Consider the following 19,285-nt stretch of genomic DNA (forward strand, 5'->3'; position numbering starts at 1 on the left):
ATCCTATGGATTAATATCATGAAAATTTGCACAAAGGGATGATTTGAGAAAACCATCTTTTTAAGCAGAATAACTCATCAATAATATACAGGAAGGATTGGCAGGGAAAAGAATAAAGCTAGTTAGGAAGAAATTCTCTTTCCAGCCAGAGAACGATGGAGTTTGTATTAAGAGAGTACTAATGGAAACAAAAGAGAGAAAATACCAAATATGTAATAACGATAATAAAAAGACATACAATTTGATGATTGAACAGTTGTGAAGAGTATAATGGAAAAAGAGAAAAGTAAAAGAGGTCAAAGATTTTTCTGAGGTGTTACACTTCAGTGAATGATGGTACCTTTGAACTAAATAAAGAAGTCAGGAGGAAAAGCAGCTAGTTTTGGAGGAAAAGATGTCCCTGCTTAGGTATATCTGATTTGGGACAGCTCTGGCATATTTTTTGTCATGCAAGGAAAATGAAACGACTTTGGTTTTTTCTGCCTTGTAACTACCTGAATTTGCTGTAAATATCAGGAATGTCTGTATGGTTTTGCAGTTCAGTTTTTACTTCATACATCAAGCTATGTGAAGTTACCACTCTAGTCATTTGGGTGATTTCTTGATATTCTAGACTTTTTGAATCTGATTATTGAGCAAATTGCTATCCTTTTTTCTTTCTATACAAAATACTTTTGTTTTTGGTGCCCTTATGTTTGTGGCTTAGATTTCTTTGGCCTTATCAAGCTATGCTTATTTTATCATTAAGAATGTTAAATGTTGTGTAGAAAACAAGACTTCCACAGTCTCCTGCTTTGTCTTCAAAGGATGCAAGGTGTTATAAACCGACTGTCCAAGTTACTGAAACCTGGGGGAATGCTGTTATTTCGGGACTATGGAAGATATGATAAGACTCAGCTTCGTTTTAAAAGGGGTAATGATATATTCAGTTTGGAATTATTTTCATGTGTTTTAAATAATGCTGTGTTTACATTTCATGTCAGTTTTGTTGTAGGTGGTGGTTTTTTTTAAGGAATACTAAGTTTCTCTTGTCACAATTTTTTTTAGGACATTGTTTATCTGAAAATTTTTATGTTCGAGGAGATGGCACCAGAGCATATTTCTTTACAAAAGGTATGCATATCTATAAGAGGAAATAATTAGCTGTAGAAACTTTTCTTGGGTATACTTTGCAGGGAGAAACTCAAAAGCTCTAAAATGAGGCTTCAGGAGCTGATTAAACATGAGATGTCTTTACACTTTAGTGATTATAACTGTTGTGTGTAAAAGCTTGAAAATGGCCTTTTGCCTTTTAATCTCTTTCCAATTGAAACTGCTTTAAAGAATCACTTGTTTCATTCTCATGCCCAAATGAAGTTTCCATTTTGGAGGTACCATTAGCCCAGACATAAAAAAATTGATGACATTCCACAGTCAAAAGAGGGAGTTTGATTTTAAGAGTCCATAGAAAATTACTTATGCCTTGTCAATTTCTCATTTTAAAAAAAGCATTTAAAATGAATTCTGCATTCAAGTACTTTCCCCAAACTTACATGAGTACTTTTATAATGTGCCATTTGGGATCTCTGCAAACCAGCAAGAATTCAGACCTAGGGCATGTCTCAAAATATTGAAAGCTGCAACCAGTACTGTTGTGTATCTATTAATACCTGCTATGTTCAGCTGTTTATATTTGGTGTGTTTGTGTGAAGTAGAGGAAGCCTACTTGGTGTCATAGGTTTCCTTCATCAATTTGTACTAGAAAATGTTTCTTGGTATAAATGAAATTCATATGGTCAGTCATTCCATTAATGTTCCATTGTTCCTGACTGCCCCCCCCAAGTCACATGTCATATATTTGATTGCCATTTTTGTCTCACAGGGGAAGTACACAATATGTTCTGTAAGGCTGGGTTAGATGAGAAGCAAAATCTGGTTGATCGTCGCTTACAAGTTAACAGGAAAAAAAAAGTGAAAATGCACCGAGTGTGGGTTCAAGGCAAATTCCAGAAGCCATTACACTTGACTCAAAAAAGCTCCAACTTGGTATTTTCAGTCCTTTCTCATGGCTGAACTATGTATCATGTTAAGGTACAAACCAGAGGATTACACTATTCAGAGTCTTCAGTAAATCTTTCTTTTTGAAAAGACAGTCAGAAGAAGAGAATCTATGTATCCTGCTGTTTATCGTGGATGGACTGTTGTGTGCATTTTAAGCACACAGAAGTGACTTGGAAGAGAGCACAACATTCTGTGTTTTTAAAACTTAATATGCTCAAGCTTGTTTGGATTTATTATGTCTTAACCATTTTGTTTGTTCTGAGTTTTAAAAGCATTTAGGTAAATTACTGATATAAGTCAGATGATTCTGAGAAACCAAAGCCTGCCATTTTTTAGAAGTGAAAAAAATCATCTCCTTTATTTATACATTAGTTGAACACAGCTGAACTCTCCTCCATTGTTAACTGATAGCAGAGTCAGCTTGCCTTGTTTCCAAGGAAAGTCACAAGACCAAGGCAAAGGCCTATTTTTTTGTTTTGTTATTGTCTGTTGTCCATCCCCAAACCTTTTTTTTTTTTAATTTAGAGACTAATGTCTGAAACAGAATTTTAATTTATCTTTCCTTTCCTAAAATAGGGGAAGTATGACTAATGCTAACATTATTTTCAGGCTATTCTTTGGTGTACAAGTTGGAAGCCTTCTTTAAGAAGAGTATTTACCCAGGAAAATTCTTAAATTGTAGCAATTAAAAATTTTTTACTATTTGCTGGTGGTCCAGTAGTTAAGAATCTGCCTGCCAATGCAGGGGACATGAGTTCAATCCCTGATCCAGGACTTAAGATCCCATATGACATGGGGCAACTAGACCTGCACACCCTCGTGCTCCACAAGAAGAAGAAGCCACTGCACTGAGAAGCTCGGGCACCACAACTAGAGAGCAGCCCCAGCTCAGTGCAACTAGAGAAAGTCTTCGCACAGCAATGAAGTGCCCGTGCGCTGCATCAAAGACCCAGTGCGTCCAAAAAAATAAAAATGGTATTTACCACTTTGCCTCAAAAAAGATATAAATTGGCTTGCAAATTGCATTTAGTAAAAATGGAGTTTCTAAGACTGGTCTTTCATTTGTTACACAATGTATACTGAGTACTTACTTTGTGCTGAATTATATGGAATAATACAATAAATAAATAAAGTCCCAGCCCTGTGTTTTGAGAGCATAAGTAGGCTGTAGCTGGCAAAGCAAAATGTGTGCATCCCAAGCCTCTAAATCATGACCAAGATAATATATGAGCAAGTACTCCTGGTAGCTCAGTGGTTAAAGCATCTGCCTGCAATGCTGGAGACCTGGGTTCAATCCCTGGGTTGGGAAGATCCCCTGGAGAAGGAAATGGCAACCCACTCCAGTATTCTTGCCTGGAGAATCCCGTGGATGGAGGAGCCTGGTGGGCTACAGTCCACGGGGTTGCAAAGAGTCGGACACGACTGAGCGACTTCACTTTCTTTCTTTTCTACTCAAATAGGGAGCTTTTCAGCTAACAGACTTTGATTATGAGCCACAGAAATCTGAAAGACATGGACAATCTCTTGAAAGGACCTAGAATGATCATTCCAACTAGTTTTCCTTTTTGAACTCACTTAAAATTCAGCTTCCTGGCAGGATGTGATTAATCCAAGCTGGGTCATGGATTCTTTTATTGACAGACTGAATCAGGGCAGGTTATTTGATGGTTCCACCAGACCATAGTGAATGGAGGAAAGTTCCTCAAAGGAAAATGAGGACACTGATCAAAAAAAGAGGGGAGGGATGTTGCCTGGTCAGACATTGCGTGGTATAGTAATAATGTTCTGAAGAGAGAGAAAGATTAGCTGTGGGATGGAAGGAAAGAATTAGGGCTGTGGGAGGAGGTAGGTCTCAGACTAGTTCTAGAACATATGTTCTCAGAAGATGGTGAGAAGACGAGTATGTTTGATAGGGCTGTTCATGGTTCAGAATAGTGGAGAAAAGATGGGGAGGGCATCAGCTTGTAGACAGCCTTAAATAAGAGGGTGCGTTGGTTTCTCACCTCTGGACTGGAGCCATTCAAGATTGGTTTGTTTCTGTTTTATCCTAGCCACAGCATGCTTTAAATATATTTATAGAGAGATTGATCGAGGAGTTGTCAATAGAATGGAATGCAGTGAGGTCAGAGATGGGGGCAAGGAAAATCCCGAAAGGTATCTGCATACATTTGCCTTGGTAGCAAATCCTCAGAAGTACAATATCAAGGTTTCCGTTTAAACATGCAGTAAATGTAAAAGTCAAAATTTGCCTGAGACTCTTAACTCAGTTGTTTTTCCTAATTAAAGTGTGTATTTTAAAGCCAAACTAGTATTGAAAGTATTACATACAACAAGGGCACTTAGATAAGTTAATGTTGCTATGGGAACTCCCCCTCCCCCCCGCAAATCTTCTTGTGTCTCAATTTAAAAATCATGGCCCAAGGTGGTTTTAAAAACAACAGAAGGTAAAATTATTCCCACATTCTCACACATGTAAATTGTACTGTCTCTCTCAGTCCTAAATAGCAGATTCAAGCCAGCTTCTTGACTGGCACAGTAAAATTCTGCTTCGTGTCTTTCTATAATGTATTACAGCATGTAGTTAACCTTTAGAAACTTCAAAAATACATCAAACCAAATTTGGACTGTGAGACACAAACTGGGCTCTTTTGGGCTCTGTCTAGCATAGACCTCCTATTCCACATGGCTGCTCATCGGGCCATTTCTATCAGTGTCTTCTGCTTTCTCTCCCTTAGCCTACCTGAATCAACCCCCTATCTAGAATCTGCTACCAGACATAATATAGATTTTTGGCAGAGGGAAAAAAAAAAAAAGAGAAAGACCTGATTTGGAATATTGCCTATAGATATTAAGAAATCATGAAATATTACAAATGTATCTGCTTGGATATTAGTTTAAAAATAATTGATAGCTGCATGAAATTCTCATTTTTCCTCATCCATAGCGGTAGGACTAGTTAGGCAGAGTTTGATATTTAAAAATTCATCTGCTGAGGGAGCTGAATTTGAAAAGGACCATTTTCTTTCTAACAAAAAGATGTATTCATTCATTTTATAATACAGAAACAATGAAATATGCTATATTAAAAATGCACCCTCCATTTTCCTCCATTTCTAAAAATTCACTTTTGAGCATTTTCCAAATGTAAAAATTCTCATGCACATGAAGTACTGTTTCAGAAGATTGTGAGAAAGCCAAGGTAACAGTTTCTATTATTAAAAGTTTTGCATTTCAGTATGACACATTTGTAGTATTGAAACACCCATTTAATGCTGACTTCTGAGAACTTATTTGTTTTGCTTGTCTCAGTTCCATATGCTTTGTCTCTAAATTATGAACACATCGAGGTTTCTACCATCATGCGGTCTATATCATTGCTATACTCATTTGTACGTGAAAATTATTCACCCATGTGTGAAGAGCTGCCCTCCTGGACATCTGAAGCATTTAGACCATTAAATTTCAGGTAACTTAAATTCTTGCCCCCAAACTCCTATGCTGTGTTCCTCTGGTTTTCTAACTCATCAAAGCCAAGTTCTGAAGCCAGAATATATCATGCACTGTTACTTCCAGTTGGTGTTAATGTTTATTATGCTTCTCACAAGTGCAGATAACTTCACATTTGCATCATTAATAGACTTCTTTCAGAGCCTCTGTTCCTTCTGCTTCCTGCCTCTATTAGTCATCAGTAGACATGTTGGCGTGGTTATTCACCTCCCTGCTTGTGAAAGTGCACTGTAAAATCTAAAGTACTGAATATGTGTGAGATGTTGTTACTAATAACAGCATCTACAGTCTACAAGGCAGCATACAGAGTACTCCAGCAACAGAAACGTTTTCAATGGGTTTATGAGACCTTGTGAGAAAGACGGTAAAATGTGTGGAAAAGTATTGCCTGTCAGACAGGAAACATGGGTCCTGGTTCCTATTGAACCATTTAGCTGCTCTTAATTTAGTTCTGAGTGCTAAGTCTTTTATATACTACACTTTTATATACCACATTATTCCTTCCTTTAATCCTCAGACTCCTACAAATTAGTTTTTATTGTAACCATTTAACAGATAAGACTAGAACTCTGAGATATTGGGTAATTTGCCTAGGATATCAACAGGAGTCAGTGGCAGAAACACAGTGTGGACACAGAACTGTCTTGATTCTAAAAACTCTGCCTCTCACCAGTCCACTTTTAATTGATAGGCTACGATGCTGCTCGGGAAAGCTGCTGGAGAAGAAAAAGAGCTCCTGAATCAAGCGGAGAATTACAGCAGTGGGTGGGAGTGTGGATCAGACGATCTTCAAGGAGACAGCTCCTTCTAGATCCAGTGATTCTATGAAATAAGTAGGCAGCACTTATCCACATTACACACTAGGAAGGAAGGGGAGGAAAGGAAGGGAGAGGAATGACAAAGCAGAAGCTTGCAGTCAGCTCTTTTCAGCATTCTGCATATGTTTACTTCTGCTCTGGCCCCACCCCCTTGGGGCTTCAGACTTCTATTTGGCTCCCCTCCAAACAAGCAGAGCACCCATCACTTGCATACTCCTCACTTAAAAAAAAAAATCAGTCTGTACTGCAAGTGGAAACAAAAACTCTTAAAGTGTCCTCAAGGGCTCAGCTCCAGCATAATCTAAAATATGTGATCAGAGAGTGTCAATAATAAAATATGAGTGAAAACATCTTTATTTAAAACATTGTATGTACATGAATGCCACATTAATGCCAATTCAAGCATGAAATGTTGAGCATTTCTTGGAATATGGTTTGAGATTTGAGAGGCACAAAGGTACCTGCAAGATGGCTTTGGTGTAGTTATAAATATAAATAGAAATAAAATAACAGTTGCATCTTCATTTATAATGACTATATACTGTGGCCTCAAAGCTGCAGAAGAGAGTGGATGCCAAAATCTGTCTTTCATTAACATATGCCTTAAATGACAGGGAAGAGGTGTTAAGACAAAATTACATTTTCCTCTGCGTATGAATCAGCAACATGCAGTAACAAGCAAGTAATAATAGTTCTGCGTGTGAGTGCCTGCAGAGGGTAAAAAAAACAGCATCAAATTGAAAGTGCAAGTTCATCTGCAAGAGGGCCCAGGTGGCGGCAGAGCATGGCTCCCTTGAGTACCATTCTGAAGTGTCTCAGGGCACAGTGACCCTGACTCTGGCAAGCCAGGTTGGCATGAGCTGCATGGGGCACATTAAAACCTCCAGATGGCTCAAAGCAGCCCACCCTCAGCTGCTCCCAGAGCTTGTCAAAAGCACACTACAAGGCACCACCACTAGCCAAGAGTTTAAAACAGGTGCTTTGGATTCTACGGTGCATGTGGTTTCACAACCACTTAACCTTCAGTCAGGAAGAGCTCGAGGCAGGTGAAGAGATAAATAGTATTAACATTACATAGGGAGCAAAAAAGGATATTTAAGAGCACATAGATGTCAAATCGGAGAAGGCAATGGCAACCCACTCCAGTACTCTTGCCTGGAAAATCCCATGGACTGAGGAGCCTGGTAGGCTGCAGTCCATGGGGTTGCTAAGAGTCGGACACAACTGAGCGACTTCACTTTCACTTTTCACTTTCATGCATGGGAGGAGGAAATGGCAACCCACTCCAGTGTTCTTGCCTGGAGAATCCCAGGGACAGCGGGGCCTGGTGGGCTGCCATCTACGGGGTCACACAGAGTCGGACATGACTGAAGCGACTTAGCAGCAGCAGCAGCAGATGTCAAATAGTCACACATAGTGTTTGGTTAGCAGTGTCCTTGGCATCCCTGTGATTTGTGTCCTTATCTTTGATTTTCTTTCAGCAGATAGGCACTAAGTAGAGCCTGGACTCCAGAAAATATATGCTTTTCTATCAGGTGTTACCTGCCAAATTAGGTGAGCTATTGATTGCCTCCTACAAAAGGCCCAAACATCTCTCCTACTTGGGCCTACTCAAGAAAACTATTATCCTTAACACAGATTCTTTGGCAGTGTTTTCAACCCATTGCTCCTTTACATGAGACTTCTAGTTCTTTGCAGGAAAAGCAGAAGTTAATTTTTTTTTTCTTACGTAATCTTTAGATATCAATTGTTGGTTGTTTCAGAACACTTTGGGGAAGGACAATCACCCTTTCAAGTCTTTTAAGACTTTATCATTGGTAAAAATCTCTGAAACCATGTAACTTCCTGACATTAATGAGATGTTGAGTCTCTTGCATTAGTTTGTTGCTCAGTCGCTCAGCCGTGTTTTGTTTTGTTTTAATGCTGTGTACTTAACAAAAGCAGCTATGGTTGCTGCCCCATTTCTCTCACCTCCAGCCTCTTGAGAGAAACTTGTCTTTCTCCTGAGTCTGTCCTGCTGAACAGAACGTAATAGCTCTCCATACATCTTTAGTTATGCCCCCCTCTTTCAGGTGAGCTGAGATAGCATCCCAGTAAGCAGCATTGGAACTTGCACTGAAAATTGCCTGAAAGAGAATGGCTGAAATTGCCAGCGTCACATGCCGCATTGAAGCAAGGAAATTTCTGCCTCCGAGGATAATAGCTTTTCTCCTTGCTCATACATCTTCCTTCACAGCCCTCATTTATTTTAATGTATATATTCCACTTTGACTCTCTGGAAGATATTTTTTAAAGGTTTTTTAAAAATCCAAATGAAAGATGAAATCCAGGATCCAGAAAGGCATCTATTGTATTTATCCTGTCTTGAATGTATTCTTAATCAACCAGTCTTTCTGAGCGTCTCTTCATTTGCTGCTTTGTTTCGTAATAGAACACTGGGGCTCTGGAGATTAGTGAGACAAAGCTTCATTATAACCATCCTTGTTCTACTCCCATGTCTTACAGGCTTTCTCTTCCTCACTCACTCTCCAGGTGCTTCTTTCTCTTGCCAAATAGTGCAAGGAAATACTTCTGCAGATCTTTTGTTTACTTTAGAAAAAAACACTGATCCAGGCTTTCCCATTTGGGGGAGTGCTGCTCATTTCCTGACTGGCCTTTAAAGTTTGGCTCAGTAGCAACCTGGGGATTTGTTTTCTACCCAGAGTGAAAGGAGCCTGGTGCCCAATGGCCCCATGCTGGAATGAGAATTAAAATTCTACTCATTCCCTGGATAAGCAAGCTGATGCTTTCCTCATAGATTTTTTTTTTTCTTCCATTCCTCAAAGTTTTGGTGTTTAGTCATTTAGCTTTGGCTTTTGAGAGACATTTTAATAGGATTGTTTCTCCTCCAAGTGCATTCAGAAGCTGATCATGGGTACAAGGAAACTCTCAAGAAGAATTCCGTTTGCTGTTTTTTACCCACAATGAAAATGATGTACAACACATGCCGTGTTTACCCCTACTGCGTGCAGTTCCATACCCAACTGCCTGGCCTAGGAAAGAAGAAGCTGTGACACCCAAAGAATTGCTAGAGCCACCTCCCTTTCTAAGTCCGCAAGACTGCCGAGTCAACAAAGCTTTGGTTATCACCCAGTTGCATTTTCTTATTTCATGTAAGCTTTGTAAATCTTGTGCTTTCTTCTCCTGGCACATTTACATTAAGTTTGATTCTAGTTGTCCATCTTTATCTATACTAGAGTTACAGTTATATATATAAGTTACTCTTCATTCATTCTACCATGGTGAATTTATCCAGAGTTTGTTATGAGGTGTCAGTAACTTTCTAAACCTGGAGACTATACTTTAAATATACTGATGGATTTTTAAATTAAAAGATGTTTAAACTAGGATAGTTGAATGATAAAAATAGAAAACCTTGACTGATAAAGGTCTTCACTACATTGGGGGGGTGTTGTCTTTAAGGACTTAATCTATGATAGAAAATAATATGGCAAATAAAATACCATATGGGGAGGGAGTTACAGACAAAGTTATTGGCATAGACAAGGTCCAGTTAAGGAAGCATACCATGTAAGTATGGCGACAAGGAATCCAGGGTCAGGCACATAGAGACAGTCACCACCATGGAAGGCTACCAGTAGAAGCAGCTGGCACTCTGGCCTAGAGAAAGTAGGCAGTGTTCACAGGCAGAGTGGCCAAATACTGTTCTAGTGACAGTAGAAAAATGCAAGGTCAGGGAAGATTGTGGCGAGAGTGACTTGTAATTGAAATTCAGAGAACTAGACTGCAGGCTTAAATGCCTCCTAGCCTGGCCCAGGAAGAACCAAAGGCTTCAGAGGCCATGAACTGTTTTTTTGTTTACCTGAATCATATCACAGAAATGGCCATTAAGACATTTTGTTCTTAATACGTTTTAGAAGAGCAAAGACTTGCTTTTATCTAATTCTTACTTTTGATTTCAGAGCCTTGTGTTTGTTTTCACAAAGTTTGAGTTTATTGATATCCATAAATCTGGAAAGATGGGGTGCAGCTTTAGGATAAACACACCCAGAAAGGTGCAGGCAGAAGGGGACGTTGGCCAAGCCAGCAGATTGTCCTCATTTACCAGTGTGATAGAGGAAAGTCTAGCTCCTGCTTTGCAGAAGGGAACATATTAGGTATCATTATAATAGAGTCACCAAATGATTAAGATGTGCTGGCCTTCTGCAAGGAAATGAGGGCAAGTAAATACAGGCCAGAATAGCCTGTGATACAATACCACAATATGTAGTCACCCCCATCTGGTGAAGTTCAAGAGGCCCCCAGAGTATCCCTGTATTGCTTGCCCACATTTTAAACCAACTGAGAAAGACCAAGGTGCCAAAAGATGAAAATTAAAACATGAAGCTGATATTGGAGAGAATGGCTCAGGGTGCGTGGAAACAGTTGTCCCCCTAGTACTGAACCCCAGAATCAAAACCTGCAGCTGGACAGCCGGACCAGGAGAATGTACCCATGAGTGAATGGCCCCAACCTTTTACAGAGTACCTGGCTTCCAAGAGACAGTGAAAAAGGACTAGGTTAAACATGCCTAATTCACTTCCCAGATTCACTTTTCATCTAAGTCACTTCACCTCTCCCAGGAATGAGGAAGACAGGACTCAAGAGACCATTTGCTGTCCCTCCACATGGCAAGAAACAACAGGAGTGGAAATTACCCCAACGTCTTATAAGTACTGGGTAAAAACATACCCCACATCTGCTGAGACTAGAACAGTGTGGAGTGGACTCTACTTTGCCGTTTTGTCACTTGCTGAGTCATTTGCTCAGCATTTACCTGTAAGCCTGCGGCAGCTTCCCTGGTCTGTAAGCATCTGCCTTAGCGATGCGTAGAATCTGCACAGTATGCTCTGACACTTGTACATGGTTAGAATACTAGGAACTGCAAACAAAATGAATTTCCAAAGTTACACCCAGTGACTTATTCTGGGAACCCTACTACACTTAAATCTTTACTAGACGTCACTAAATAAATGGCCAGGAGGTCTCGCAACTCTGCCAAGCAGCACTTCTACACTGACTCACTGTACACCAGCGCTTCTCAGACTATTCGAGGTGAAGAACCACTGGTTGCTTTTTGTTTTATTTTATCAATTTCCACATGTCCCAGATCAATAGTTTCATAAAACACAATAATGGTAGATTAATAGGAAAAAAAAAATTACTCCAGTTCCTGGCATTGTTTCCCGGTTCCTGCCCTCTCCCCACAATCTCCTTGTTACTGCCCATTCAGTCAGTGTGTGGGGCTTCCCTGCTTAGTGGTGAAGAATCCACCTGCCAATGTAGGAAAGGCGGGTTCAATCTCTGGGTCAGGAAGATCCCCTGGAGAAGGAAGTAGCAGCCCACTCCAGTATTTTTGCCTGGGAAGTCCCATGGACAGAGGAGCCTGGCAGACTGCACTCCATAGGGTCTCAAAGAGTTGGACATGACTCAGCGACTCAACAACTGAGAACAACTACAGCCGATGTGTACCAGTTACATACCAGTTACATGTCAGGCATTCCCCTTGGTATGGGGAATGAAGGGGTGAACAGGAAAAGGTAAAGTTAGGAAAGCCCAAGATTTTCATTAGATACCATATACAAATTTACTCAGTCTCTCTGCCGACCCCATCAGGAAGTGGGAATGAAACACCAGCACCTGGACACAACCCTCCCCTCGCTTGACCTGCCCTGCTGTGAACCACAGGGAGGGGACTTCCCTGGAGGTCTAGCGGTTAAGACTCCATGCTTCCTCTGCAGGGGGCGCAGGTTCAGTCCCTAGTCAGGGAACTAAGATCCCACAAGCCGTGTGGCACGGCCAAAAAAATAAATAATAAGCCACAGGGGGACTAAAAACCTATGTCTGACTTTGCCTCCTGAACCCTATTGTCTCTCTTTACCTCAGAGTGTGCTGTGCCAGGACCTAGGCTCCTACCCCTAGAAATGTTTGGTCCAGTGCTCAGTGATTTTTGCTGCTATCCTTCTCATCAAGTTGTCTGTGTGAAGTAAACAAAACCACCCCTCACCACCCTGCTGTCACCAGGGTTCTTTTTTTTTTTTTTTAATTTATTTATTCTTTATTGAAGGATAATTGCTTTACAGAATTTTGCTGTTTTCTGTCAAACCTCAACATGAATCAGCCTTAGCTATACATATATCTCCTCCCTTTTGAACCTCCCTCCCATCTCCCTCCCCATCCCACCCCTCTAGGTTGATACAGAGCCCCTGTTTGAGTTTCCTGAGCCATACAGCAGATTCCTATTGACTATCTATTTTACATATGGTTTTTATTGGTTCACTTTTTAAATTTTTGACTTTTTTGTGAATATGTGAATCGGTGCAAAGTAGTTTCTATGCTGATGTAAAATGGAAAGAGAGATGATTCAGTTCTTTTGTTGAAATCAAAACCTGTGATATTTTCCCCCCACTCAGTAGTATTTAAATGCTGGGTTGATGCCAAACTCAAAGAACATGGAGAACTTGGGGGAAGGCCAGTGACAGATAAAATATTATTAATAGTTTTTTAATAGGAGCCATGATTAGAGAGGCTGAAGAAAATGTGTTTATTAACCCTGGAAGAATATCACATTAGAAGATGAGAATGCTAGCTCCCAGGTAGAAACAGAAAGAGAGTTCTCAGAGAAGAAACATGGGACCTGCTTAGATATAAATCCTAGCTGTGCTCCTGCTGGTTGTGTAACCTTAAACAAGATACTTAACAACTCTGAGCCTCAGTAATTGGAGATCATATTGCATACCCGAAGACTGTGGCAAGGACTAAATATAATGCACATCAAGTCAAAGGCATGATGCCTGGAGATAATTGGTCCTTCAGTTCAGTTCAGTCGCTCAGTCATGTCTGACTCTGTGACCCCATGAATCGTAGCACGCCAGGCCTCCCTGTCCATCACCAACTCCCGGAGTTCACTCAAACTCATGTCCATTGAATCAGTGATGCCATCCAGCCGTCTCATCCTCTGTCGTCCCCTTCTCCTCCTGCCCCCAATCCCTCCCAGCATCAGGGTCTTTTCAAATGAGTCAGCTCTTCGTATGAGGTGGCCAAAGTATTGGAGTTTCAGCTTCAACATCAGTCCTTCCAATGAACACCCAGGACTGATCTCCTTTAGGATGGACTGGTTGGATCTCCTTGCAGTCCAAGGGACTCTCAAGAGTCTTCTCTAACACCACAGTTCAAAAGCATCAATTCCTTGGCGCTCAGCTTTCTTCACAGTCCAACTCTCACATCCATATGTGACCACTGGAAAAACCATAGCCTTGACTAGATGGATCTTTGTTGGCACAGTAATATCTCTGCTTTTGAATATGCTATCTAGATTGGTCATAACTTTCCTTCCAAGGAGTAAGTGTCTTTTAATTTCATGTCTGAAGTCAGCATCTGCAGTGATTTTGGAGCCCAAAAATATAAAGTCTGACACTGTTTCCCCATCTATTTCCCATGAAGTGATGGAACCAGATGCCATGATCTTCGTTTTCTGAATGTTGAGCTTTAAGCCAACTTTTTCACTCTCCTCTTTCACTTTCATCAAGAGGCTTTTTAGTTCCTCTTCACTTTCTGCCATAAGGATCGTGTCATCTGCATATCTGAGGTTATTGATATTTCTCCCGGCAATATTGATTCCAGCTTGTGCTTCTTCCAGCCCAGTGTTTCTCATGATGTACTCTGCAAGTTAAATAAGCAGGGTGACAATATACAGCCTTGACGTACTCCTTTTCCTATTTGGAACCAGTCTGTTGTTCCATGTCCAATTCTAACTGTTGCTTCCTGACCTGCATATAGGTTTATCAAGAGGCAGGTCAGGTTGGTCCTTAATAAGTGGTAAATAATAGATTTTTTAAAAACAAAGGATGGTGATCAAATCTTTATCTTTTTGAAAGGAGGAGAAATGTACTCTTCCTGTAATATAAGTATTGTAAATTAGGCATAAGAAACTTTTCCTAACTATAAAGAGTTGAGTTTTCTTACTTCAAATTATTGCTGTCTCCTTGGCTTACATTCAGTTCATTTCAAGCTGGACACAGCATACTGGAATGAATAAGACTTGGCCCTTGCTCTTTAGATGCCCACAAATTAGGATGGATGCCCATCTGTTTGAGATGTGGTATCTCCTACTTAAAGTCTCTTGGCTTTAGCTGGCCACTACCATTTGACCACCATAGTCTACCCAACCCAAACAATATCATTTAGCATCCTAATTTTTCAGATGCTTTTCAAAGCCCTCCATGAATAAATCTAGTCATGTGCTACCCAGCAAAAACCAAACAGCATGTAAAACAAGTCCTCAAGATGTAGCCCCTGTGTCACATACCCTCTGGTGTCCAAGTCCTTTAAAACAAACATTTTTTTAAAATATTTATTTATTTATTTGACTGAGTCAGGTCTTCCATTGCAGCTCGTGGGATTTTCAATCTTTGTTGCAGCATACAGGATCTTTTAACTGCAGCATGTGGGATCTAGTTCCCTGACCATGGATTGAACCCAGGCCCCCTGCATTGGGAGAGTGGAGTCTTAGCAACTGGATCTCTAGAGAAGTTCCAAGCCGCTTTTAATAATGCTACCTATGAAAGCCTTCCTCAGCGATCAGTGCAAAGAAATAGAGGAAAACAACAGAATGGGAAAGACTAGAGGTCTCTTCAAGAAAATTAGAGATACCAAGGGAACATTTCATGCAAAGATGGGCTCGATAAAGGACAGAAATGTTATGGACCTAACAGAAGCAGAAGATATCAAGAAGAGGTGGCAAGAATACACAGAAGAACTGTACAAAAAAGATCTTCACATCCCAGATAATCACGATGGTGTGATCACTGACCTAGAGCCAGACATCCTAGAATATGAAGTCAAGTGAGCCTTAGAAAGCATCACTACAAACAAAGCTAGTGGAGGTGATGGAATTCCAGTTGAGCTATTTCAAATCCTGAAAGATGATGCTGTGAAAGTGCTGCACTCAATATGCCAGCAAATTTGGAAAACTCAGCAGTGGCCACAGGACTGGAAAAGGTCAGTTTTCATTCCGATCCCAAAGAAAGGCAATGCCAAAGAATGCTCAAACTACCGCACAATTGCACTCATCTCACATGCTAGTAAAGTCATGGTCAAAATTCTCCAAGCCAGGCTTCAGCAATATGTGAACCGTGAACTTCCTGATGTTCAAGCTGGTTTTAGAAAAGGCAGAGGAGCCAGAGATCAAATTGCCAACATCCGCTGGATCATGGAAAAAGCAAGAGAGTTCCCGAAAACCATCTATTTCTGCTTTATTGACTATGCCAAAGCCTTTGTGTGGATCACAATAAACTGTGGAAAATTCTGAAAGAGATGGGAATACCAGACCACCTGACCTGCCTCTTGAGAAATCTGTATGCAGGTCAGGAAGCAACAGTTAGAACTGGACATGGAACAACAGACTGGTTCCAAATAGGAAAAGGAGTATGTCAAGCCTGTATATTGTCACCATGCTTATTTAACTTATATGCAGAGTACATTGTGAGAAATGCTGGACTGGAAGAAACACAAGCTGGAATCAAGATTTCTGGGAAAAATATCAATAACCTCAGATATGCAGATGACACCACCCTTATGGCAGAAGGTGAAGAGGAACTAAAAAGCCTCTTGATGAAGGTGAATGAGGAGAGTGAAGAAGTTGGCTTAAGTGTTACACAACACATTAAAAAGATCATACACCATGACCAAGTGGGCTTTATCCCAGGGATGCAAGGATTCTTCAATATCCGCAAATCAATCAATGTAATACACCACATTAACAAATTGAAAAATAAAAACCATATGATTATCTCAATAGATGCAGAGAAAGCCTTTGACAAAATTCAACATCCATTTATGATAAAAACTCTCCAGAAAGCAGAAATAGAAGGAACATACCTCAACATAATAAAAGCTATATATGACAAACACAGCAAACATTATCCTCAATGGTGGAAAATTGAAAGCATTTCCTCTAAAGTCAGGAACAAGACAAGGGTGCCCACTTTCACCATTACTATTCAACATAGTTTTGGAAGTTTTGGCCACAGCAATCAGAGCAGAAAAAGAAATAAAAGGAATCCAAATTGGAAAAGAAGAAGTAAAACTCTCACTATTTGCAGATGACATGATCTTCTACATAGAAAACCCTAAAGACTCCACCAGAAAATTACTAGAACTAATCAATGATTATAGTAAAGTTGCAGGATATAAAATCAACACACAGAAATCCCTTGCATTCCTATACACTAATAATGAGAAAACAGAGAAATTAAGGAAACAGTTCCATTCACCATTGCAATGGAAAGAATAAAATCCTTAAGAATATATCTACCTAAAGAAACTAAAGACCTGTATATAGAAAACTATAAAACACTGGTGAAAGAAATCAAAGAAGACACTAATAGATGGAGAAATATACCATGTTCATGGATTGGAAGAATCAATATAGTGAAAATGAGTATACTACCCAAAGCAATTTATAGATTCAATGCAATCCCCATCAAGCTACCAACGGTATTCTTCACAGAGCTAGAACAAATAATTTCACAATTTGTATGGAAATACAAAAAACCTTGAATAGCCAAAGCTATCTTGAGAAAGAAGAAGGGAACTGGAGGAATCAACCTACCTGACTTCAGGCTCTACTACAAAGCCACAGTTATCAAGACAGTATGGTACTGGCACAAAGACAGAAATATTGATCAATGGAACAAAATAGAAAGCCCAGAGATAAACCCACACACCTATGGACACCTTATTTTTGACAAAGGAGGCAAGAATATACAATGGATTAAAGACAATCTCTTTAACAAGTGGTGCTGGGTAAACTGGTCAACCACTTGTAAAAGAATGAAACTAGAACACTTTCTAACACCATACACAAAAATAAACTCAAAATGGATTAAAGATCTAAACGTAAGACCAGAAACTATAAAACTCCTAGAGGAGAACATAGGCAAAACACTCTCTGACATACATCACAGCAGGATCCTCTATGACGCACCTCCCAGAATATTGGGAATAAAAGCAAAAATAAACAAATGGGACCTAATTAAACTTAAAAGCTTCTGCACAACAAAGGAAACTATTAGCAAGGTGAAAAGGCAGCCTTCAGAATGGGAGAAAATAATAGCAAATGAAGCAACTGACAAACAACTAATCTCAAAAATATACAAGCAACTCCTACAGCTCAACTCCAGAAAAATAAATGACCCAATCAAAAAATGGGCCAAAGAACTAAATAGACATTTCTCCAAAGAAGACATACAGATGGCTAACAAACACATGAAAAGATGTTCAACATCACTCATTATCAGAGAAATGCAAATCAAAACCACTATGAGGTACCATTTCACACCAGTCAGAATGGCTGCAATCCAAAAGTCTATAAGTAATAAATGCTGGAGAGGGTGTGGAGAAAAGGGAACCCTCTTACACTGTTGGTGGGAATGCAAACTAGTACAGCCACTATGGAGAACAGTGTGGAGATTCCTTAAAAAACTGGAAATAGACCTGCCTTATGATCCAGCAATCCCACTGCTGGGCATACACACTGAGGAAACCAGAAGGGAAAGAGACACGTGTACCCCAATGTTCATCACAGCACTGTTTATAATAGCCAGGACATGGAAGCAACCTAAATGTCCATCATCAGATGAATGGATAAGAAAGCAGTGGTACATATACACAATGGAGTATTACTCAGCCATTAAAAAGAACACATTTGAATCAGTTCTAATGAGGTGGATGAAACTGGAACCTATTATACAGAGTGAAGTAAGCCAGAAAGAAAAACACCAATACAGTATACTAACACATATATATGGAATTTAGAAAGATGGTAACAATAACCCTGTGTACGAGACAGCAAAAGAGACGCTGATGTATAGATCAGTCTTATGGACTCTGTGGGAGAGGGAGAGGGTGGGGAGATTTGGGAGAATGGCATTGAAACATGTATAATATCATGTATGAAATGAGTCGCCAGTCCAAGTTTGATGCACGATACTGGATGCTTGGGGCTGGTGCACTGGGAAGACTCAGAGGGAGGGTATGGGGAAGGAGGAGGGAGGAGGGTTCAGGATGGGGAGCACGGGTATACCTGTGGCGGATTCATTTCGATGTTTGGCAAAACTAATACAATATTGTAAAGTTTAAAAAAAAAAAAAAGTTGGCTTAAAGCTCAACATTCAGAAAACGAAGATCGTGGCATCCAGTCCCATCACTTCATGGGAAATAGATGGGGAAACAGTGGAAACAGTGTCAGACTTTATTTTTTGGGGCTCCAAAATCACTGCAGATGGTGACTGCAGCCATGAAATTAAAAGACGCTTACTCCTTGGAAGGAAAGTTATGACCAACCTAGATAGCATATTCAAAAGCAGAGACATTACTTTGCCAACAAAGGTCAGTCTAGTCAAGGCTATGGTTTTTCCTGTGGTCATGTATGGATGTGAGAATTGGACTGTGAAGAAGGCTGAGCGCCGAAGAATTGATGCTTTTGAACTGTGGTGTTAGAGAAGACTCTTGAGAGTCCCTTGGACTGCAGGGAGATCCAAGCAGTCCATTCTGAAAGAGATCAGCCCTGGGATTTCTTTGGAAGGAATGATGCTAAAGCTGAAACTCCAGTACTTTGGCCACCTCATGTGAAAAGTTGACTCATTGGAAAATACTCTGGTGCTGGGAGGGATTGGGGGCAGGAGGAGAAGGGGACGACAGGGGATGAGATGGCTGGATGGCATCACTGACTCGATGGACGTGAGTCTGAGTGAACTCTGGGAGATGGTGATGGACAGGGAGGCCTGGCATGCTGCGATTCATGGGGTCGCGAAGAGTCTGACACGACTGAGTGACTGAACTGAACTGAACTGATACTTCTACACAGATCTCCTCATGCC

General features: G+C 40.3%; 1 protein-coding gene across 8 annotated transcripts in view; it reads left to right on the forward strand.

Moving 5' to 3' along the window:
* Positions 1-19,285, forward strand: part of METTL8 (methyltransferase 8, methylcytidine) — a 154,936-nt gene that overhangs the window by 85,756 nt on the left and 49,895 nt on the right. For 5 of the 8 annotated variants that reach the window (XM_044933896.2, XM_044933891.2, XM_044933902.2 and 2 more), the window contains 2 exons: positions 807-913; positions 1,048-1,113. In XM_044933896.2, the coding sequence (XP_044789831.2) occupies positions 807-913; positions 1,048-1,113 (173 nt within the window). Of the gene's footprint in view, positions 1-806; positions 914-1,047; positions 1,114-1,861; positions 3,185-19,285 lie in introns of those variants that run through there. The other 3 variants (XM_044933884.2, XM_006070242.4, XM_044933901.2) reach the window with 2 other exon arrangements.

This window comes from Bubalus bubalis, chromosome 2 (assembly GCF_019923935.1).
Source record: "Bubalus bubalis isolate 160015118507 breed Murrah chromosome 2, NDDB_SH_1, whole genome shotgun sequence".
Classification (NCBI taxonomy): Eukaryota; Metazoa; Chordata; class Mammalia; order Artiodactyla; family Bovidae; genus Bubalus; species Bubalus bubalis.